General features: G+C 58.5%; 2 protein-coding genes across 2 annotated transcripts; both read right to left on the reverse strand.

The window, feature by feature from the left end:
- Positions 1-2: 2 nt before the first annotated feature.
- CPSF1 (cleavage and polyadenylation specific factor 1) lies at positions 3-12,380 on the reverse strand. Its single transcript, XM_081265786.1, has 37 exons — positions 12,140-12,380; positions 7,852-7,879; positions 7,641-7,774; positions 7,432-7,512; positions 7,177-7,328; positions 6,941-7,087; positions 6,659-6,798; positions 6,470-6,580; positions 6,299-6,392; positions 6,085-6,172; positions 5,887-6,009; positions 5,738-5,789; positions 5,569-5,663; positions 5,429-5,503; positions 5,276-5,356; positions 5,105-5,194; positions 4,888-4,998; positions 4,673-4,814; positions 4,399-4,577; positions 4,171-4,307; positions 3,926-4,100; positions 3,643-3,849; positions 3,437-3,526; positions 3,204-3,347; positions 2,972-3,124; positions 2,283-2,399; positions 2,125-2,215; positions 1,969-2,053; positions 1,747-1,888; positions 1,517-1,669; positions 1,267-1,443; positions 1,118-1,184; positions 999-1,046; positions 629-784; positions 404-533; positions 193-331; positions 3-116 (listed from the first exon to the last, which is right to left on the reverse strand). The coding sequence occupies exons 1-37, from the start codon at positions 12,281-12,283 to the stop codon at positions 69-71; spliced, it is 4,326 nt and encodes a 1,441-aa protein (XP_081121912.1). The 5' UTR covers positions 12,284-12,380; the 3' UTR covers positions 3-68.
- Positions 12,381-15,926: 3,546 nt separating this feature from the next.
- On the reverse strand, positions 15,927-22,520 carry SLC39A4 (solute carrier family 39 member 4). Its single transcript, XM_081266647.1, has 11 exons — positions 20,440-22,520; positions 18,543-18,738; positions 18,287-18,447; positions 18,027-18,198; positions 17,562-17,734; positions 17,290-17,445; positions 17,100-17,219; positions 16,916-16,970; positions 16,663-16,815; positions 16,260-16,447; positions 15,927-16,179 (listed from the first exon to the last, which is right to left on the reverse strand). Exons 1-11 carry the CDS (start codon positions 20,629-20,631, stop codon positions 16,051-16,053), a joined length of 1,695 nt encoding a protein of 564 aa, XP_081122773.1. The 5' UTR covers positions 20,632-22,520; the 3' UTR covers positions 15,927-16,050.
- Between the last annotated feature and the right edge of the window lie 468 nt (positions 22,521-22,988).

A 22,988-nucleotide genomic window follows, 5' to 3' on the forward strand; every position in this document is an offset into this window, starting at 1 on the left:
CGTCTCAAACAATTTGTTTTCCTTGTTTTGTACAAAAGGTGGGGGGAGGCAGTGTGGCATCCACATGCTTAGAAGTGGGCGGTGACACGGTCAGTCTCCAGCAGGTCATCAAGGATCTGTAGGGTGAAAGCCGTCAGGGCAAGGCTCAGCAGGGGGTGGTCAGGATGGGCGGGGGCTAGCAGGCCAACTCACAATGTCTGGGGTCGTGCCAATCTTCTTGGCCAGCTCCCCACGCTCCATAGTGCTGAGGTACAGGTAGCGGTTGAGCAGCTCTCCGTCAAGCACGTTGCGCACTGCGTTCTGTAGGATGCGCCGGTCCACGTGCAACATCCTAGGGAGGGGGAGTGGGGGGTCAGGGCAACCTGGGAGGGTGGGCAGAGCCCTGAGGATGGGGGGTGCTCACCGGAAGGCACGGGGGTTGAGGCCAGCATGGTGGGGCAACATGGTGGTCAGTGCGTTCTGCAGCATCAGCAGCCTCCGGTAGGTCTTCTCCTGCATGGGCAGCAGGAGCCCGATGCCGCCATCCAGTGTGGCTGGGGATGGGGGGAAGTGTGAGCCAGGTCAACCCCCTAGTCATCCAGTGTGGCTTGAGGGGGCACCGTGAGCTTGGTTACCCCACCCCACTCACCAAACCACGTGATGTGCTTGTTCTCCCACACCACCGACTTCTTGCTGGGCCCCTCAGTGGCCCCCCTGCATGGCGTTCTCCAGAACGTGTTTACATGGGCACCCACGTGGAAATCTGCCCTGCGCAGCAGGCGCATGCCCCCAAAGCTCTCCTTGGCTAGGTCAGAAGAACTCAGATCACTGCCCACCCAGTGCCCAATACCCAGCCCGAGTAGAAGTGAGGGAGGGAGGGCTGGGGTTGTGGCTCAGTGATAGCTTGTCTAGCATGTGTGCCGCACTGGGTTCGATTCGCAGCACCACATACAATTAAATAAAGGTCCATCAACTACTAAAAAATATTAAAAAAAGAAGTGAGGGAGGGAGCCACTGACCTTCTGGCAGGTACATGTACACCATGAGGTTGCGGTCTCGGTCAGACACTAGGGAGCAAAGACCCAGAGTCAGCTCCAGCCACCCCCAGGGTGACACTCCCCCCCAAGACCCTACTCACCCAAAAAGCCCAGCTGGGCATTGTCCACCATGAAGTCCACACTGTACACCTCCAGAGGCTTGGCATCCTGTTGTCAGGGAGCAGAGCAGAAGGTGTCAGGAGGGGCCTGAGTATGACTCTCACCTGTACCCCAAGACCACATGAAGTACCCGGGACACCAGGCTCAGCGTCTTGCTCTCTTCTTGGTAACGCAGCAGTGAGATGCTCTTCATGACATCTGCAGCTAAGATGAAGTTCTTGACGCTGATCATCTGGTGGATATACAGCTGGGTGTCGATGAAGGCCATGCCTGTCAGCTCACTGGCCCGAAGGCTCCACAGGAAGATCTAGGGGGCAGGAAGGGTCAGTGGAGTGGGCAAGGTGAGCAGGCAGACACAGCAGGGAGGGGTAGCTGTGTACCTTCTGGCCAATGGCTGACACCAGGTGACCATTGCAGTGGCACAGGGCGGTCACAGGCCCCTTCTGTTCCTTTTCATATAGGACCTTGAACTTGTTCTTGGTCAGGGGCTGGCCAGGTTCGGGCACCACTTCAATCACGTCCATGATGAGGATCTGGCAGGGCAAGGGAACATGTGGGGATGGCAGACAGGCTGCAAAGGGCCGCCTGTCCCCACCTGGCAGCTGCTTACCCGCCCGCGGCACGTGACCTCCTCTCCCTGCATGAGGCAGGTCCCAGCAGCCACATAGCCCTTGAGGCCCGACACAGTCTCCTCACTGCGCAGCGACACTGTCTTCATGCATGTGACGTGTTCCCATTCCTCCAGCTCAATTCTGCACAAGGCCAGGCTGCATCAGGACACCCCAGTCCTGCCCTGCTGGCACCCAGAAGCCCCCACTGGGCCCAACATCACCTGGCATTGGGAATGGCCTCCCAGCTGACTGGGGAGATGAGCTGGATGGAGAAGGCCTCCTGTTGGGGGTGGATGTACCTGTCATCTGCAGGGACAAGGAGGCAGTGGTCGTAGCCAGCCCTGGGCATGGTCCACCCCACCCCTAGTGGCACATACCTCTCTCAATGGCCTCAAACTCCTTTTCCTCACCAGTCATGCGCGGGATGCGGGTGCAGGGTGTATTGGTGCTAGTGGCCACGGCGTACACCTAGGAGTTGAATGGTGTCACACGCCTGGGGTGCCTGGGGGAGGGGGTGCTGGGGGAGGGGACAGACCTTGGACTCCACATGGTAAGCTACATAGTGAGCCGTGCAGCGCAGTGGGATCTTCCTGACGGGCCACGGGGCATCGTAGGACAAGTAGGCAGGCAGGACACTGATCCGCAGCTCACCCTGGGGTGGGTGGAAATAGTCAGCAAGGCCTAGGGCTGCAGGCCTCCCTACTGCCTGGCTAGGGTCACCGAGTCTGCGAAAGGTCTGGAAGAGCTGTAGCCTTGGTTGTCAGTCCCCATGCCTTCTATCAGTAGGCTCCTGTCCATCCTTCTGGCTGGGGAATACAGCACAGGGCATGGGAGTCCAAGCCCAGAGGACACTAGAGACTAAAAGCCACAGCCAGCCCCAGCCCCAGCTTCTATCCAGTCCTGAGTGCATTAGCCCCTCGGAAGCACTCAACACCAGACTCTGTCAGTGACTCAGGCGGGTCATTGCTGCCACGTGGGTGTCACAGATGAGGCAAGGGCTTTCAGGGTATGCCCCATCAGCCAGGCCTCCACTGCCAACTGCTCCAGCCTCCAGACAGCCCAGCATTAAGCCCCAGATCCCACCTCCTGGGCCCTACCCTCCCCTAGACAGTCATCCCTAGTCCTCTGGGATATGCTGCAGCTGAGGAGCCCTCCTGTCCCTAGCGCCCAGCTTTGCCAGGGCAGTATCAGTGCTTGTGGTGCGGCCAGAGTTAGCCTTCCTACCTGTCTGTTGAAATACAGAAAGCCTCGGGGGCAATTGACATTGTGGAATGGGGCAAAGGAGTCGATGGGGCCATCGATGCCCATGGGGTGCAGCCGCAGAGCCCCCCGGCCAGTCACTAGGAGCCAGTGGGGTGAGGGGCCACAGATGAACACCTGGAGACAGACACTGTGAGAACATGTGGGCAAGGTCCTGTTCCCCTACCCCCAAGCCCAAACAAAGCTGCCTGCCTACCCCAGAATAGCCATAAATGTCCTCGAAGTAGCGGAAACGTGCCACACGTCCCCGGGCCCCAGACCCCTCCTCCACACTGCCACCTTCTGCCTTCTTCTTGGAGGGTTTTGCCTTCTTTTCACGGAAATTGATGTTGTGGGGGACCTGGTGAAGGTGTTGATGAATGCCAGGCCCTTCAGACCCTGTAGCCTGGACCCCTCCCAACCCACCCCAAAAGGGTCTAGCAGCTGCACCTTCTTGAAGCGAACTTTGAGATTGCCCTGGCCAAGCTGAGAGTCATGGGGAAAAGCCTCATAGATAAGCAGCTCCTGGTCCACATGCACCTGGAAGTGAGGCAGGGTGGGCCATAAGGTGGGGCTGGGCCCCGAGGTCAGAGTGGAGGAATGGGTTGGGCTGTGAGGGCAGGTCCCAGCCTCTGGGCAGGCACCAAAGGGCTCACCAACAGGTAGGGCCTGCTCTGGCGACTCCCCAGAGCAACCAGCAGCACCTCCTTGACCAGGGGCAGCTCCCCCTGGCGCGTGGCCTCTTCTTTGCGGGCCTCACCCTGCGTGGTAGGCTGTCCAAAGGAGCTGTCCACCAGGACCCGCTGCCCCACAGGGAAGTTCTTCACCAGGAACACCAGCCGCCAGTCTGGAAGCTGGTAGATCTGGTGGGGGACAGCAGTCAGTGACGACAGGGCCTGCCATGCTGCCAGGGCTGCTGAGCCACGTAGGTGCACCTACCTCCATGGTGCCGTTCTCTCGCACCAGCAGGCACCAGTGGGTGGGCTCTGCCCGAAAGGGTGCAGGGTCTCGGTCAGCAGGGGGCTGGCTGCTCCTCCGGGCCTCCTCTTTGCTGGGGCTGAAGAGGGAGCCTGAGTCCCCATAGAGCATCTCTTCCTCGTCATCCACTGTAGGGCTGAAGACCACAGACATGTCTCAATCTGCCACAGAGACCCAGGTCTCCTGCACCCTGGCCCCCTGCACACCTGGTCTCTGAGCCCAGTCCCTCGGCCTCTGAACCGCTGCGGCCCCCCATCTCATCACGGGCCCCACTCAGGCGGCTCTCGGTGGTGAACATGCCGCTGACATCACGATACAGGCAGAGTGTGATCACCTTGGACTGCTGCAGGGAGAGACAAAGCCCAGTGTAGGTCGGGGACAGTGGGGATAGGGGATCATAGGCAGGGATAGCAGACACAGAGGGTGAGGCCTACATGGTGCAGTGGGGGCTTATGCAGTGCCAGGCGGTGGTGGCGGCCACCATACGAATCACTCTTGAGCAGGAACATGGTAACATGGCCCTCGGCGCTCATGATGACCACATAGGGGTCGGCCACAGCGCACTGCACGATGGGGGCACCCAGGTCCACAGGGATGAAGTGCAGCTGATTCACTGTGGGCACAGGGTGGTCAGCACAGGGTGGTCAGCACAGGGTGGCCAATGAAGCATACTCCCCAGGACGCGCTTCCCTACACTTGCCCACCTACCTCCTTCTAGCAAGCGGATGCCCAGTGGTGACACTTGGACAATGTAGCGATTGTCCCCAATGTTTCCAGCAAAAACTGTGGGGCCCTGTGTGGCAAAGCCACTGGTGTCCAGTTCCATGATCTCCTGGCCAGTCTGAAGGATCTGTAGGTAACGTAGTGAGTTGTGCCCTTCCCCGGGGAACCCCAGACGCCCACATCCAGACCCCACCCTTCACCATTGTTGAGTCTTCCCGGCTCAGAATGAGGAAGCCGTGTCTTCGGCCATCATCTTCTGCTTCAGGGGTGCTCGGCTCCTGCTCTGGGCCCTCTGCCTTAGGTGCCTCCTCCTGCAAGGGCCAAGGACAGGGAGAACAGAGAGCTGTGATGGCTGTGACCACTGGATCCAGGTGCCCTCAGGCCGCCACAGTCACTATCACCTGGGGTCCCACCTACCTCCTCCTTGCGCACAGGGGCAATGACTGTCCACATGTCATAGCAGCCAGGAAGTTCAAAGGTTGTCACTACCTGGGGCCGGATACTCTTCTGGAATCAAGATAGGGTGGGATGGGGTCAGCCTACTCAGGTGCTGCCAGCAGATGCCCACCCCCCCCTCGCCCTACACACCTGCAGCACCGATAGGGCCCCGTTCTTCCCGTAGCCGGAGCAAACCACAATCTCCAGGTCTGGCTCAGGGCTGTTCTGAAACTGCACAGGTCGGGGTAAAGATGCTGCCCCAACCCCGCTCCTGCCCCCAACCCAAGCCCAGGCCCCAGGCACCTCTTCGGAGAGGAAGGCGGGCTCGCCCACAGCAGCATTGGCGCAGGGTCCGATGTTGAGCATGCTGTCACACACCTACAGACACAATGGCAGTCAGATGTGGGGAGGGTGCGGGCATCCACGGCTGTCCCCAGTCTCACCTCAAAGGAGTAGGTGGCCAGCTGTGTGCCTGACTGGGCCTCACTGCCGTACACTTCAATCTCGTCCACCTCGTCCTGTGGCACGGACTTGCCCCCTGTAGCACACACAGCCCACTTGAGCCTTGCCCTGGCTCCCAGACCCACCCCACCCAACTGGTCCAGCTCTCACCTGACCAGCCCACTGTGGGGTCCACCCGCTTCTTCTTGGAGGGAGGCTCTTCCTGTGAGGCAGGAGACAGAGGTGAACAGCATTTCCAGGCTGCTTTACACCAAGGGGAGGTGGCCAAGCAGACCCTGGGCACCACTGTGAGCACCCACCTTGTCAGCAGCCTCGCGGACAGCACTGGCTGGGGGCTCCTGCAGCTTCTCTGTGTACTTGAGGAGGAGGGAATTGCCCAGGCGCGAGCCCAGGAACAGGTACCCAGGCTCCATGGTGACCATCTGAGGGCAGGCGTGTGGATGAGAGGTGGCCAGACCTGGACCCAGTGCAAGACCCCCACCCCTGCCCCTACTCACACTGGTGGTGAGGACACTGGCGGCTGCCTTGTCAAAGTGGAAGGCACGGACGCTGCGCATGCCGTCTGTGACGAGTGTCAGCACATAGCTGTGGGCGGGGCGGGCTGCTGAGTAGGACTGGGGATGAAGGATGTTGGAGGGCAGGGGTGGGGGGTGCTGAATGAGCAGGGGAGGGGATGTGGGGGTCTCAGGGCAGACAGGGCCAGGGGCTCACATCTCGCCACCCTTGAGGGAAATGACCATCTTGTCATAGGAAATGAAGGCGGCCTGGGCACAGTCCAGGGTGATCCGTACGCCCTCCTGAGTGCCTGTGAGGAAGGTGTCAAGCTGGCTGGAGGCCCTGCCCCACCCACAGCCCCACCCACTCATAGTCAGCTACACTTACGCAGTGGGAAGGCAGTGGTGCCCATAGTGAGGCTGTTGAGAGCCACGCCGTACGGGGGGACACTCTGGTTCAGGTACAGCAGCGAGTTGACAGCGAAGACCACAACCCCACCTGGGGACAGACACGGGCTGGTAGGCAGGCTCACTGCTCCCCCCCAAGGACCACTGGGTACTGCTGGGCCCTCCTCACCTATGGGCTTGGGCACAGCCAGGGCCTGGGTGCAGTCAAAAGGCAGGCTGGTGAGGGACCAGATGACAGGGTGGACCTTCTGCGTGATGTTCAGTGAGATGGCCACAATGGAACAGGTGTCCTGTCGCACTGCCACCCTCCTAGAGTAGCAGGTAGGTCAGCTGGGCTCGCGGCACCCCCAAGGCTGGGGTCCCACTTCCACCCTCTGCGGGAGCTACACATCCCTGTCCCCTCTGCCCAGGCAGCTGGGACCACAGCAAAGAGGGCATCCCTGGGCCTCACCCAGGCCAAGTCTGGTTGGGCTCGAACAGGATGAGCAGGGTGGGCTCGTAATAGCCATGCAGGAACTGCAGGTCAATGATGTTGAGCAGCTTCTCGTCCAGGGCCCGCACATCGATGATATAGCTAGGCAGGAAGCTGGACCTCTGCCTGGGGGAACAGGGACGTCAGGGTGGGGCACACAGAGCGGAACCAAGCTCCACGCCTCTCAGACCCACTGCCGTGACCCCAGTGCTCACCCCTCACCCACGAGCCCCTCATGCTCCTCGGCCAGGCTCTCCCTGCGGAAGGGCAGCACCACCAGCCGGGTGCCGTAGATGAGCATGGCTGCACAGCGCCCATCAGGGTCCACCCGCACTCGAGGTGTGTGCACGTTCTGCACAAAGCCGTCCTGGGGGCAGAGGGACATTAGCCAGGAGACCTCACGGGCAGCACTGGGAGTAGAAGAAGGGAGGGAGTAGTTGGGCTGGCTGGGGTGCCTCAATGTGGCCTACCCGAAGCTCAGGCTCCTCAAAGTAGTGCAGGGACAGGGTCTTCAGATCGTGGGTGCCTGGGTCATACTCCACCACCGACAGCTGGGGGCAGGAGGTCAGAACTATGGCCTGCCCCCTGCACCCTGGGGGTACCAGCAGGCCCTGTGTAGCCCTGCCCCCTGCACCCCCCACCCCGGGCCTACCACCCTCCACCACCCTCCAGCACTCACCTTAGCATCCTTGAAGCTGAGCAGTAGGGCATCACGCTTGGCTCCTGCCAGCTGCACGCTGGCCATGGACATGACGTTGCCAAAGAAGGAGAAGGAGGCCACCAGCTCCAGCTTCTCGCGGTGGGCCTTCCCCTCTGGGAGAGGGCCAGCAGGTCAAAGCTGGGTGCTGCCCTGGCGACCCACATGCCCGGGTGGCCACCCCTCTACTTACCTGTGCTCCTGTCATTCTTGGTCAGGGCCTGGAGGGGTAGGAAGAGAAGGCAGTGAGGGGCCACATACAAGCCTGCCTCTCCTCATCCAGAGACAAGCCCTGAGGAAGGACAGGAAAAGTTCACTCAGGGCTGAGCCCTGCCACCAAGGACCCTGGAGATAGCCGTGCACCCTCCCTGGCCTGTCCACCTATCACGCACCCATGCCCCCAAGCCTGGTCTCAGGGCTCTGCCCCAGGAAGCCTCTGCCTCACGTTTCCCCAGAGGCCAAGCCCCCTGCTGCCCACACTCATCTTCTGCCCCAAACCTGCCCAGCTGAGCATCCATAGATGTGAACCTGAGGGTGCTGCTCCAGGCGCAGCGTAGGCTACACTAGCGCCTCCAGTCGGAGCCAAGGTGCTACAGCTACCGGGAGGCTCGAAGGCTGGAAATGAGGCAAGGTGGCCATGCCCCAAATCTAACCCTCAGGGGGCTAAGGCAGGTTTGAGGCCAGCCTGGGCAACTTAGTGTGGTGACCTCAGGGTTGTCGTACCTCAAAAATTTTTTTAAGTTTTTTTAAAAAAGTGTGGGGGGATGCTGAGAATGGAGCTCAGTGGTGGAGCACTTGCTTTGGGTTCAATACTCAGTAAAGGGGGGGCGGGGGGAGATAGGCCCTGAAGTGCAGAGAGACAGGCACAGAGGTGCTCGCCTGTAGTCCAGCTCTCAGGAGGCTGAAGCAGGAAGATGGTGTGAGCTCGAGAGAGAAGACAAAAGGAAAGCAAGCCAGCCCTGAGTTCTCCATGCCAGCTCAGGGTGCCCACTGTGGCAGGACTGGCAAGGCTGCACTTATACTAGACTCCAGGGACAGACTCAAGACAGCCACATGTGGACCTGGATGGGGTCTGCTCTGAAGAACAGGTGTGGTGGTCAGCACACCGTGCCCTGCTGACCTAGCTCTTGGGATGACTGGCAGCTTTCACCTTGGTGTTCTAAGGCCCTGAATTCCTGAAAGAAGGCTGACTACCCTGAGGTCACCACACTACTAGGAAAACTGGGCTGGCCACTTGGCGGCGGAGTGGAAAGGATAGAGAGAGACAAGACCACCTGCTGCTGCTGTATCCTGTGCAAACCCAACCCACGGGTGTGTGCACAAGACAGACCAGGCTGTCCCTCCTGGGCAGCAAGCGTGCACACAGCAGTCTCCCCCCAGCTGCCTCATGCTCATGCTGTCCTGAGAGGGCCAGGAAAGAACTACCACATCTGGTGTCTTTGCATGTTTCATAACGACCAACAGGGAAGGATCACCGCAATCCTGGGGGCTGAGTGCCTTTCAGGGCAGTCTGGGTTGCTCCCTTCCACGCACAGATGAGCTGCCATTTCTCTGATCTTTAAAAACCTGCGTTCCCTGTCAGTTACTAACCCATTTCTTTGCTTTCTTTTGCATGAATCTCCAGACAGTTGTCTGGGTTCACTGTTACCAAGCCTCTTTCTCAGGGCCTCCCATCCTCCTCAGTTCAGGCCATAACCCCACTTGCCCCAGCCGGTCTTGTTCCACCTGAGGCGCTAGTGTCCTTCTCCCATGTGCTGCACCCCCAGCCTTTCTTCCTGCTGCCCTGGCCGCGGTCCTCCAACTCTTCCTGTCTCAACCTTGCAAAGCTGAGGTGCCCCAGGGCCCTGTCCTTTGCTATCTCTGGGTAACTATACCAGCTTCAAAGGGCAGACGCCACCCATAAGCTAAAGACCCCAACTCTGCCTCCAGCCCAGACCCCACTCCCATCTCTACCTGCTGCTCTAAATGGCTACCTGCTGAGGAATCAGCTGACCAGCACTGGAAGCAGCTCTTCCCCACCCACCACACACAGCTCTGCACCCCCTCCCTCACTGTACTAGGGTTGGTCAATAGGACCAGCACAAAACGGCAGAAGGGACAGCAGTTGCGTCTGAGACCAAGCTCTGGTCTCAGAGGACCTGCCTCAGTCTCGCAGTCTGTCATGCTGTTGAGGCCCATGCTGAGGAGTGGAGGCCTCCTGCTAGCAGTGCAGGCAGAACTCCAGTCCAGCTGAGCCCCAGAGGACCACAGCCCTGTGGGGAGCCCATCAGGAATTGCTCTGCTGAGCTGCTCCTGACTGTGGGCCCTCAGAAACGGAGAAATACTCCTCCTTCCTTAGCTTCCAAGTTTTGGGGTAACCTGTTCAATGGCAAATAGTAACTAATACAAGATCCACCCACAGCCTGCTCCAGGGCACAGGACAGCAAGGCCACCACTCCAGGTGCTCACACCAAACTTCAGACTTGCTGCCCACAGACCTGGGAAGACTTTTGGTCACCCTCGCACACCTACCTCTACCCCCACCACACCAGTCTAAGGCACTAAGGCCTCTCCACTAATGGTACAGCCAGCTCCCAACTGGTTCCCCTGCCTCCTTTTACCTTCTCTTCAATGTGGCAGTCAAAGTGACCCTTGAAAACTTGTCAGGTCAGATGATTCTTCTGCCAAAACTGCAGCTCCACACTTGAGGCCTGGGACACTGGAGGCCACCCACCTTGTCACCTCTCTGACCTGTTTGCTCATCTCTCCTCCCCTCCAGCCCTCACTTGCCCTCCTGCCACAGGACCTCTGCTGGAACTGCTCTGTCTACTTAGAACTTCTTCGTCTGATACCCACAGGTTTCTCCATCACTTTTCCTCCTCTCTCAAATCCCACCTTCCCACGGAAGACATTCAGTACCCCACCCTGGTCTCGCTCCCTCATCCTGCTCTCCAGTCTCTAAGACACTGCCCCCCTCTCACACACCTCTATGGCTGTACATGGCTGGTTGTCCTCAGAGTGCAAGCTCCACGGGCAGGCATCTCTGACTATAGTGTGCATCAGCATCACCCCAAATGCCTGCACACAGCAGCACTTAAATAAACATCTGCTGAAAGGACAAATGAATTCTGGTGGGGTCTGAGCCCATTCCTTTGGTTATTTTTATTTTTTAGTTGTAGGTGGACACAATACCTTTATTTTATTTTTATGTGGTGCTGAGGATCAAACCCAGTGCCTCACACATGCTGGGCCAGAGCTCTACCACTGAGCCACTACCCCAGCCCTGAACCCATTTCTTAAAAATGTAGTGATGCACGTGAGCATGGTAGTGCACACCTGTAATCCCAACAATCCATGAGGCTGAGACAGGAGGATCACAGATTGAGACCAGCCTGGGCTACTTAGCAAGACCCTGTCTCAAAATAAAAAATAAATAGGGCTGGAAGTGAAGCTCAGTGGTAAAGCACTCATGGGTTCGATCCCCAGTACCAAAAAACAAATAAACAAAAAACCCAAAACCAAATAATGATACAATAACTTCTAATTAGTAAAAGTCCACTACAACAGGTAAGAAAGAGGGCTGGGGATGTGGCTCAAGCGGTAGCACGCTCGCCTGGCATGCGTGCGGCCCGGGTTCGATCCTCAGCACCACATACCAACAAAGATGTTGTGTCCGCCGAAAAAACTAAAGTAAATACATAAATTCTCTCTCTCTCTCTCTCTCTCTCTCTCTCTCTCTCTCCCCATCTCCTCTCTCTTAAAAAAAAAAAAAAAAAAAAAAAACAGGTAAGAAAGACTAAGTTTAAATACTTATTTGGCTCTTTCAGAGATGGACCTGAAAAGCCCGTCCTTTTCCGTTTTGCTTGCTTGGTCAAGCACACCTCAACAGAGGTGCACATATTTCAGGCACCAAGGCACCTGCGCTGGGAAAGGCGCCCAGCAGGGTGAGGGTGAGGGCCGCCTGGCTCTCGACCCGGGCAGCCCCTATTCAAAACGCTTGCGTGGCTCCTCCACCCTCCGCGCGCCCCGCTGCCCCGCTGCGCACGCGGGCCCGCCCGGTTCCTGGGAGAGCGAGAAGCCTTCCCAGTCGGACCCTGGTCGCTCTGGCAACCAGCGCGGCCCGGCGCCCCGTCCTGCCAGTAGACTGTCCTCGCGCGGACGCAGCCCCGCGCGGCGGGCTGGCGATGTTCTCCAGCTCCGCCTCAGGGAGACCGGCAAAGCGGCTCTCAGCCCGGCGGCGGCGCACGCCGGTAGCCCAGTGCCTCCAGAGGCCGCGGCGGGAGGATGGCAAGTGTGAGGCCGGCCAGGGCTCACGCGACGGGCCCGCCAGCCTTCCGGCGGCGCGGCAGGCTCCGGGCGGGCCCCACGGTGCGCGGTGCGGCGACGGCCTCTCTGCGGGCGCGCAGGCGGCTCCGGGCGCATCCGCACCGCCGAGCGCTGCGGGCGCAGCCGCCGCCGACCGCGCACCCGAGCACGGCGGCGCGCGGGCGGCGCGGGCCTACCTCGGCGTCGCGGTTCAGGCGGTACACGTAGAGCTGGGAGGTCCCGGCCACCACCAGGTTGCGCTCGCTGTTGTTGAAGAAGTTGCAGTACATCGCGAACTCGAGGCCGGTGGGAGGGTGCGCCTGCTTGTAGACCGCGTACATGGTGACGCCGCCGCCGCCGCACGCCGCCGCGGCCGACTGGGGGACCAGGACAGCAGCGGACGCGGTCCGGCCTCGCGCGGAAGCCGAGCTGTGCGTTCCGCCCTCTTGCGTCTGCGCGGCGGCAGCGGCGGCCGGCGGCCGGCGGCAGCGGCCCCTGGCGGCCGGGAGGGTCCCTGCGCGCGGCGCAGTTCTCCGCTTCCCCCGCGGCCCCAGGGTGGGCGTGCCGCCCGCTCCCAGCCCCAATCCTCGAAGTCCAGGGAAAGAGGGTGGTCATACCAGAAAACGGCTTGGAAACGTGTTCATGCCAGGCCCCTATCCGCCGCCCAAGCACTGAGCAGTGGCCTGACGGCACTGGCATGCTCAGACGGGTAGGTGACTTTGAGCCACCCCCAAACCCCGTAAAATGTATTCAGACAGACCAGCACCTCGGACACGGCCCAGTCTGGCTCCCGCTTCACAGGGCGTCTACATTTTTGTTTCGTTTGAGGGACGGGGTGCTGCCCGAACTCCTGGACGTCAGCAGGCCCTCACAGACGAGCCAGTGTCTGCGTTAGAGGGGCGCAGGGAGCCCGCCGGACCCGCGGAAGGAGTCGAGTCCCCAGGAGGGCGCAGGCGGGGTGCCCCTGAGCTCCGGGCCCTTCTATCTCAGGGCTGGGGCCGGAAGGAGAGGCAGACCTGCCCCGTGGCCTGTTCTTCAATGAGATAAATAAGACCGTCAGAGAGGGAGACTGGGAGGCACTGTGGGGAAGGACAGTGGTGGCCTGGACCATGGCCCAACGTTCTGGGAAAGGAGCATCTCGTCATCGGGGTGTGTGTGTGGGAGGGGCAATGGGGCCACCAGCACAAACCCTGGCGAATTCAGGGCTCTCAGCCATTCAGAGGCCTTTGCCCTCCAGATTTTCCTCAGGTCCTGCAAGGTGGGCCATGGCTAGGGGACTGTCCAGTTCACACTCCTCATACCCCACACACTCACCACAGGCAGGCAATGTACTAGGAGCTCATGGGTTTTTTTGTTTTGTTTTGTTTATACTGGGGATTAAACCCAGGGATACTCAACCACTAAGCCACATCCACAGTCATTTTTATTTTTTATTTTTAGACAGGGTCTTGATGGGGTTTTTTTTGTTTTGTTTTTTGTTTTGTTTTGTTTTGGTGTGTGTGTGTGTGTGTGTGTGTGTGTGTTGCTGGGGATTGAACCCAGGGCCTTGTGCATGCAAGGCCCTGAGTTTTTTTTCCCTTTATACTCGTACTCATCTTGGCATGTTCAGTATTCTGAGCTGGGTTTAAGAGACAGAGAGTAATTTCTAGATGCCTCTTTTAAGGTTGATGATGATCCTTAAAAAAAAAAAAAAATCAGTGCTGAGGCTTGTTGTGGTGGCACACGCCTGTAATCCCAGCAGTTTGGGAGGCCTAGGCAGGAGGATTATGAGTTCAAAGCCAGCCTCAGCAATTTAGCAAGGCATTTAGCAACTCAGCAAGACCCTGTCTCTAAATAAAATTTAAAAAGGCTGGGGATGTGGCTCAGTAATTAAGCACTCCTGGGTTCAATCCCAATTACCAGAAACAAACAAACAAAAAAAAATAGAATCTGTGCTGGGTGCAGTGGCACACATCTGTAATCCTAGCAACTTGAGAGGTTGAGGCGGGAGGGTTCAAGTTTGAGGCCAGATTGGGCAATTTTGTGAGACCCTTATTCAAAACAAAAGTAATAAGGGCTGGGAATATAGCCCAGTTGGTAGAGGGCTTGCCTTGCATGCACAAGGCCCTGGGTTCAATCTCCAGAACCACAATAATAAATTAAATAAATAAATAAATAAATAAATAAAACCAGACAAACTTAAAAACGGGTCTGGAGGGCTGGGAATGTGGCTCAAGCGGTAGCGCGCTCGTCTGGCATGCGTGCGGCCCGGGTTCGATCCTCAGCACCACATACAAAGATGTTGTGTCCACCGAGAACTAAGAAATAAATATTAAAAATTCTCTCTCTCTCTCTCTCTCTCCTCTCTCACTCTCTCTAAAAAAAAAAAAAAAAAAAAAAAAACTGTCTTTCTGTCTCTTAAAAAAAAAAAAAAAAAAAAAAAAAACGGGTCTGGAGATGTAGCTCAGTTGTAAAGTGCCCTTGGGTCTAACCCCCAGTTTCATCATGCTGAGGTGAGAATCCGAGTCTCAGAGTTGGCTGGAACATATAGCTTCTTGTTCTGCACCATTCATGGGGAATTGTGTCAAGTCAAGGAGCTCTTGGATGTGGCCCTTCCTGCCCAAGTTCACCCCTGTTCCCTGAAGGCAGTACCCCCACCCAGCACAGGTGAACATCACCTGAGATGGACCTCTGGCTTTGATGTTCGTGGACCTGATACTGGGTGAATGACAGGCTGGACCTAATGCCCCTAGGCTTCTCATTCCTTTTGCTCTCTTCTCCCAACCTTTTCTTTTACCTGGGACGTGCATATAATGGCTAGAGCTCTGGCAGCTCTGGACCATGAGGAGTATTGTGGATTGAATTGTGTCAACCAAAAAAAATATGTTGAGGGCTGGGGCTGTAGCTCAGTGGTAGAGTGCTTGCCAAGCACTTGTGAGGCACTAGGTTCGAACCTCAGTACCACATAAAAAAGTAAATAAATAAAATAAAGGTATTGTGTCCATCTACAACTAAAAACATTTTTAAAAAGATATGTTGAAGCCGGGCATGGTGGCGCATGCCTGTAATCCCAGCAGCTTGGGAGGCTGAAGCAGGAGGATGGTGAGTTCAAAGCCAGCCTCAGCAATGGCAAGGCACTAAGCAACTCAGTGAGACCCTGTCTCTAATAAAATACAAAATAGGACTGGGGATGTGGCTCAGTGGTTGAGTGCCCCTGAGTTCAATACCCAGTACCCCCCCCAAAAAAATGTTGAAACCCTAACTCTCACCTCAGAATGTGACTTTATTTGGAAATAGGACCATTGCAGATGGCATTACTTAAGATGGGGGTCATACTGGATTAAGGTAGACCATTAATCCAATGACTGCTGTCCTTATAAGCAGAGAAAATATGTACACAAGACAGTGTCATGTCAGATGAAGGCAGATTTGAGCTGTGCTGTGACAAGCTAAGGAGCACCTGAGGCCACAGAAGTTGGAAAGGCTCATGGAGCAGGTTCTTCCCTGGATGCGGGGAGGGAGTGTGGCCCTGCTGGCACCTTGCTTTTGGAGTTTTGGCTTCCAGAACCGTGGGAGAACCCGTTTCTGTCGTGTTAAGCATCCAGTCTGTGCTAGGTGGTGGTAAGGCCGTCCAAGGAGACGGCTGCCAGGGACTCATGGTGGACACTTTCTGTGAGAACCGCAGGGCAAACCCATTGACAGTGAGCTGACACACTCTGGTCTGATTACCTCTGGGACTGCTTCTGTGTAAGAGCAAAAAGGCCTCTTGTGTGGAGCCCCCCTGGTGATGCTGGTTTTGATTGGGAATGAGGTCCCACCTGGACAGCTCCTTCGACCTGGTTCTCTGGGTGGGGTCTTCACAGACAAGGGCTGGCGGCTGGAGGAGCCCAAGACAGCTCTCCTGGTGGCTGCAGGTTGGGCTTTCTTCAAATAACTCTTTGTTCTGGGCAAGGAGAGTACAGCAGGGCTTCAAGGATAAGGCTGTCTTTATTGAAATAGGGGCTCCAAACCTGGGGAGGGAGAAGGGGACTCTCGAGGTTCTGGGGTTCTCTGGCTGCTGAGCCCATCCAAAGGTATGAGGAGCCCTGGTCAGAGGCAGAGTCAACAGCTGTAGACAGGGGCAGGATTATTAAAGGGTGATATTGTCCTCGTACAGTGACAGCAGCAGCAGGACGGTCCAGCCGCCCAGCAGCCCCACATTGTGCAGCAGGAAGAGGAGCCAGGGCCTGCGGTCCCGCACATTGAGCATGGCCGGGAGCTGAGGAGGGGGCACTGGGTTAGTGGCCGGCTTAGGCACCTTCTCAGCTCCCCACCCCAGGCTCCCGGCTGCCCCCTGACCATGTCACAGAGCGCCACGTAGAGGAAGAGGCCTGTGGCTACTGCCAGGATCCAGGCCTCGCTCTCCTCGCCGACTCCGACTGCCAGCGCCACGTAGAGGCCGGCAAAGGCCGTGAGCGCCGAGGCCAGGTTCAGCAGCAGCGCATGGCGCACGGACAGCCCCGCGTGCAGCAGGGCCGCGAAGTCCCCTGTGGGCAGGGTCCCTTCCAGAGGTCCGCGCCGCAGGCAGGCCCAGCCCACCTTCAGGACCGACCCGCTGCTGCCCAGGGTAGCCAGCCTCACCACCTGGCGAGGTGCCCCCCGCACCCAGGGTCCCCCCACCTCCCAGGGTCCCCCCACCACAGAGGCCACGCCCTGACCGGTATCCCCGCCCACCAGAGCAGGCCTTGTCCCCGCAGCTCACCCAGCTCGTGAGGCACCTCGTGGCAGAACACCGCCAGCGAGGTGGCCAGCCCGGTCTTCCAGGAGGACGCGAAGGCCGCGCCCACGGCCAGTCCATCAGCGAAGTTGTGCACGGCGTCGCCCAGGGTGATCAGGTAGGGTAGCAGCCTCAGCTCTGCGGGCGCGTTGGGCATGAGTCCTCTCAGGCCTACTCCCGCCCTGCTGCCCGCCCACTGCCCGCAGGCCCTGGCGCTCCGCGCCTCCCCAGAGCTCACCTGGGTTCAGCCTCCGGGGCTCGGGGTTCAGCAGCTCCGGGCTCTCCTCTGCCACCTGGGAGGAGCGAGGGGGAGCCCTGGCTGAGGTGGAGAAGGCGTCAGGCCTTGGCGTGGGGACGGGTCACGGGACTATGGAGGGTTCTCCTGAACCTGGCTCTGCATGGAGCAGGGGTGGCCCACTCACCAGGTCTGCGCTAGAGCCCTCGTGGGCCTGCTTGGGCTGCCGGAGCTCGCTGGGTGCCAGCTGCAGGGACACACCATGGCTGTGGCCACCATGGCTGCAGTGCCCCTCCTTCTCTGGATCCTGTGGGGAAGGTGGTCATGGGCTTTCAAGTCTCCTTCCTGTGTCCCTACTGGGTCCCCACGAGCCTGACCTGGTCCTTGGGTAGCAGGATGTTGAAGAGGCTCTCAAACAGGAAGAAGATGTAAAGGCCTCCCAGGACGGCCAGTAGACGCCAGGTGGACTGTGGGCCAAGGCCCTCCCCACTGTGTGTGTGGTCCTCTCCACTGTGCGTGTGCAGCCCCAGCACCTGGGGAGCAGAGTGTGGGGGGGAGATTTAGGGCCCACAGGGGTGAAAGGCTGGGTCTGGGGAAGGCCAGGAGAGGGAGGGAAAGGAAGAACTCTGGCTGATGGGTGAGGACAGACCTTGGGTGTCAGGTGCAGGAGGGCGTCACCAGTGAGTGCACCCACGGCCATGCTCAGGAAGGTCTGCATGACATAGTGGGTGGCGGAGCTGCAGCTGGCACAGGTCAGCAGCAGGAGGCCAAGCACAGCACAGAGGCAGATGAGTAGTGTGGCCAGGGAGCCATACAGATACCCTAGGGGGTGAGGCCACACTGAGAACCCCCTGCTTCCCAAGCCCAGCCAGGGGATGAGCAGGAGTTCACCAGGGCTGCCTGTGGTCAGCAAAGGCCTTTGCTGACACTGGCCCTCCTATCTCAAAGCCTCCCTGAGCCCCCTTGCAGGCCTCCTTCCTGGCCTGCCTCCCTCTCTACCTCCATTCCTCCCCATTCCCAGTAGCCACTCCCTCTTCCCTAGGTGGGCCCCACTCCTGAGGCCAGCACCTTGGGGCACAGCCAGGTAGGCCCAGCTGGGGTGTTGGGCACGCACTCTCTGTCTGGCTGAGCTGGTCCTGGGTGGGTGACTTTGCCTGGGGGCTGCAGGCCCCGCTCAGTTGCTGCTGGAGCAGGGCAGGGCTCAATCTGGTCCAGGCTTCGGGGCTCACCCCAGTCTTCTCAGACAGCCCATAAACAGCCATTACCTCCCTGGCACTCAGGCACACCTGTGGGGAGGTGTGCAGAACAGGGGTCAGGGGCTGAGCATGCACCCATGGGGCCCCCAGTCCTCCTAAGACTGCACAGGTGGCTCACCGTGTCCCACACACTGGAGCTGCTATTGAGGATGGCAAGGGGAACAGGGTCCCGGTTGTTGGCCTCCCTATCCAGTTGACTGTGGTCATCGTGGTCACTGTGGTTGTGGTCACTGTGGGCCTCTCCACCCACTCCCAGGCGCTTCATCAAAGCTTCCAGCTCTGTTAGGAAGGACAGAAGTCGTGCACAGTCTATGGGCTCCAGGTCTGCCCTTCCCAGGGACGTGGAGCCTGGGGGGTCTCAGCCCAGGTCTCACCCGCCAATGTCATGTTGGGAGCTTCGCTGCTATGCTGCCGGAACACAAAGTCTACAAAGTACTGAGGGCTTGGCAGGGCATGGAAGCAGGACCCATTCCTGAAGTGGTCCAGCAGGGCGGCTAGGACAGGGCCCGGGTTTTGAGGAGCTCCTGCCTCCACTGCCTCCTCCAGCAGCTGAGGGACATCGACACAGGCCTGGGGAGGGGATTATTATAGGGTTACTGATTGTTGATTATGTTAATTAGTATTAATCAGTGGGTTGAGTGAATGAGTCTATGACTATAAGTAATGTGCCCATGATGCAATGTGAACTGCAACACTTAGAGACAGACTTCAGTTAGTGATGTAAGCGTCTACACCCGGAGCGTACTCCCCAGACCTCACCCAGTTATCTGCCACAAGCACAACTGAACTAGGACTTAAAAACCCAGACTTCTATGGGGCGACAGGACCAACAGGACCTGGACAAAGAGACCGAGGCCTCGGTTGCTGTTTCCCCCCTGCACCAGACTCCTCTGGCTTGGATGAGTTCCAGAGACCCAGACTTAAGACATGTCACAGGTGAGCACCTGGGACCCTTGGTGTTGACTCAGTTAGGACTTAGAATTAGGATGTCTAAAGTGTGATGAGCATTAATAAAACAGATTCGGCTGAATCTAACTGTGCCTGAGACGGAGTCTGTAGTAACCACTCAGCCCCACCCTCAATGAACTTCTGGACTCCAGCTCTGCCTTCACCTGTTGGATATGTCTCCCACTGATCCACAGGGTCTGCACCCACCAGCCTGATGCACTTCCTGGATTCGGAACCACTTCCTTCTTCTCACCTACGACCTGGCTAGCCTCAGTTCTTCCCTGGGGCCACAGCCCAGCCCCCTGGCCCAGCTAGTCCGGGCCCCCAGTCTGCTCTCTGGCCTTCCTGGGGCACCAGAGCCTTCCTGGTCTCCCGTCACTGGGGAACCCCACACCCTACTCCGTCTCTCCTGGGACTCCTGGCTCTGGCAGTCCCTGACCCAGTCAGTGTAAACCCCTGTGAGAGCCCCCAGGGCCACTCTACCCCCAAGGTGGCCCCCAACCTGGAGGGCTTTGTGTGGGTGTTTCCCCTGCTTTAGTCAGGACTGACCCCCTAATGGCCCCTTCCTGTGTTCTGGCCACTTTACCCTACTTCCTGACCAGCCCACAGGGGCCCTCACCTCCTCCCCAGCAGGCTGGCCAGCAGCCTGGGCCTTGATCTTCTGCAGCAGCAGACTTAGGCCCTGGGTCAGGGCCTCAGAACTCTCCAGTAGGACCAGGAAGTGGTCAGCATGGGAGGCCCAGCGGCCAGCCTGGATGTCTGCACATGTGCCCTCTGGATGGCTAAGAGAGAGAGCTGCAGCGGCACTGAGGCGGGCTATGTACCTGGACTCTAGGACTGGTCCTGGAGCCAGCCCTGGCTTGTCAGGCCTACCCAGGGCCAAGATATCCTCCACAGACAGGCACTATGGGCAGAAACAGGTGGACAGGAGCTGGACTGGGCCCATCAGAGAGGGCAGAGGCAGGCCCTGGCAAGGACGGGCCCTAGACCCTCTCTCACACTCTACCCTGCTCCTCATGCCCCTCACTTGGCTAGCACACACAAAGGTCCCCACCAGTCAGACCCCCATCTCTGGGTTGTTTCTTCCTGAAGCCACTGCCAACTTAGTAGCCTGGGGAAAAGAACGGAACTCGGTGTGTGGGTTGGGGGGCAGGCCTGTCGGCCCCCAGCTGGGGAGGAAAGGCTCTGGCCTGTGGTAGGCCTGGCCCTGGCCTTGGCCCTGGCCCGCCTCCTGGAGTTTGCCCAGCTCCCTTTGCTGCAGGCTGCAGGGTGGAGCAGGCAGGAAGCACTGGGGCTGGGGGACCCGTCGGGTGGGGCTGTTACCTTTCCACACGGCCCGCTGGTACAGTGCACACGGTCCACCAGCCTATTTAATAGGCTGCTCAGCTCCTCTCCATCCAGAGTGCCCTGGCCTGAGGTGAGCAGGCTCAGCAGACTGGCAGGCTGGGCCACCACCGCTGTTACCATCGTCATGGCCAACAGCAGCCCTGGTGTGAGCTGAGCTAGGAACACCATGCTTGGTCTCCAGAGTGCTCGGTGCTGTGTGGAGTCTGTGTGTCTGAGCCAGTTGTGGGCTGCTGGGACCAGACTAGGGTTGGGCTCAACAGGTCTGGCCCCAGCCCCAGGACCTCTCCCAGGTATTTCCTATAGGGCTCTGTGATTGGTTGCTGGAGGTGTCTGGGTTAACCATTCCAGTGGCAGGTCCTCCCTGATAGCCAGGAGCTGAGCTGCTGCCTGCTGGGGAATAAGGACTGGCTGGGCTCCTTCCCCTCGGTGATGGCCTGGGCATCCCTTCCCTGCTTCCTAACCCGGAGTAGTGGTGCAGGGCCACCCCCTCTGCTCTCCCAAGGGCTCCAAGCATCCCCTCCTGGGACTCTCTCTGGAGGTCACCCTCAAGTTGAGGCTCCTGGAGCAGAGCAGCACGAATGCCACGTTGGCACCTCAGAATCCTCCCACCAACACCTGCCCTGGTGCCTTCCCAGCTGTCTCCCCAAAGCCTGTGGCCCAAGTTGGGGATGGGGCTGTGGTCTCTGGGCCAGGGATGGGCTGCTGTGTAAGGAACCATAGAGGTGCTTGCTGAGTCATGGACCACACCCCAAGCCCTTCAGGGAAAATCCCCAGGAAACGGCCAAAGCTCCAACACAAACAGGAAGGGAGGACGCGACCTTCGCCCTGGCCCCATCTGCAGGGCTCTTGGGGTCAGGGTGTAATAGTGCTTCACTTTACGCTTTGAATGTGGCCTGCTGCTCACATGGACCTGCTTCATTCTCTTGCTCCTCTCTAATCTCTCCTCTCCGTAACCTCAGGGGAAACAGGATGAACTTTCTTCCCCATTTTAGGCATTTATCTTTCCTTGAATACACATCTATCACAGGAACAAAGTCATCCAGACTTTGGGGATGGCACCAGATTTCAGGACGGGAGTCCCCTGTGTTTCTCCTTTGCCAGTCCTTTTTCTCAAAACCATGTCCTTCTTATTGGATTGGCATCATCAGGGACAAAGACCCAGAGATGAGCCATAAGGGCAGGAGATCTGGGAAGTGCCCAAGCTCTGGGCCTGGGGCGGGTCTGGGGAGGCTGTGGCTCCCAGTGTGCTCCCCCTTGCTGCTCTCTCTCCAGCCTTTGACCCCTGGGCCTTATCTCTACCTCTGTGCAGTCTGGGGGAAGGGTTGAACCCCAGGGATCTTGGACACCCCCAGGCCTAGGGCAGCCCTGCTTCTGGGCTCCTCCCACTGAGTTCAGCCAACCCCTGACACCTGAGCTCTGCAGGGTGGGGCTGGGTTGTTGAGCTGGGAGCCTGATGCCAAGGACTCTGTTCCCTAGCCCTGTAGGGTAGGGCAGGGCAGGGCCTGGTGAGCTTCAGGCTGGATGTCCTGGACCCTGGGGTCAGGTGCCTCTCCTGCCTGTCCCTAAGTGGGAGTTAGGGCAGGGCCTGGGAGAGGCTGCCTGGGACAACAAAGTGGGCAGCCCCACACGTCTCTCAAGATGCGATGGCCAAAAACGGAGGTTTCCTTCTACTTCCTTCTACCACTGGGCTGGTTAGAGGCTAGGACCAGGCTGGCTTGAAACAGCCTCTGGCCACACAATGCTCAAGTTGTCAGCTTCTGGGCAAAGATCTGGGCTGGGTCTGATGTTCAGGCCTTCCCTAACCTCTGCACCCCAGGGGCCCAAACTGTCTGAGCCCTCAAAGGTCAGTGCAAGGCTGGCCTCTGCCCAAAGGGCCTCAGTGCCTTCTCCTGTGCCCTCCCACTCTCCCAATGCCCTCTTGTCTAGTCTGAGAGCTACCACTGAGAGCATCCTCAGATGGCTTCCCTCCCCAGTAAGGCCAGTCCTCTGGGTACTTGTGAGGATGGCCTTAGGCCTGAGCCTAAGCAACTCACCAGTACCCAGGCTCACCAGGCACACCCACAGATCCCTCCAGTGTGGCCTCAAACAAGTCACTTCCCCTGACCCTGATCAACAGAGTGAAGCCCCTGGCAGGCTGTCCTCGCCTGATACAGGGAAGGGCGAGAAGATGGGGTGGGGGGAGACACCAGACCAGATGTTTCTGACCCCAGGGTAAATGATGTCACTGAGAAATCCAGGGGTAGCTGATAAGGATTGAAAGGGGGGTCAAAAGCCCCCAAATTTAGTGTAAATAATAGAGCTGATGAACAGGATTCAGCCAGCCGAAACAAGGATGCACTTGAGCTGGAGAGCCTGATGAGGACCTGACATCCCGTCACTTGTCATCCTTCCTGAGCCTCTGCGTGATCGTCACCACTCTCAAGCTCTACCGCCTCGTCTGGTCCTTGGTGAGAGCCGCAACTTCTCCCTAAGACCCTCTCCTCACCCGGTCGTCCACTCTGCGCCAGGAAAAGCCTGCTTGGTTC

The sequence above is a fragment of the Spermophilus citellus genome (assembly GCF_964194105.1).
Source record: "Spermophilus citellus genome assembly, chromosome: 14".
NCBI classification, from domain to species: Eukaryota; Metazoa; Chordata; class Mammalia; order Rodentia; family Sciuridae; genus Spermophilus; species Spermophilus citellus.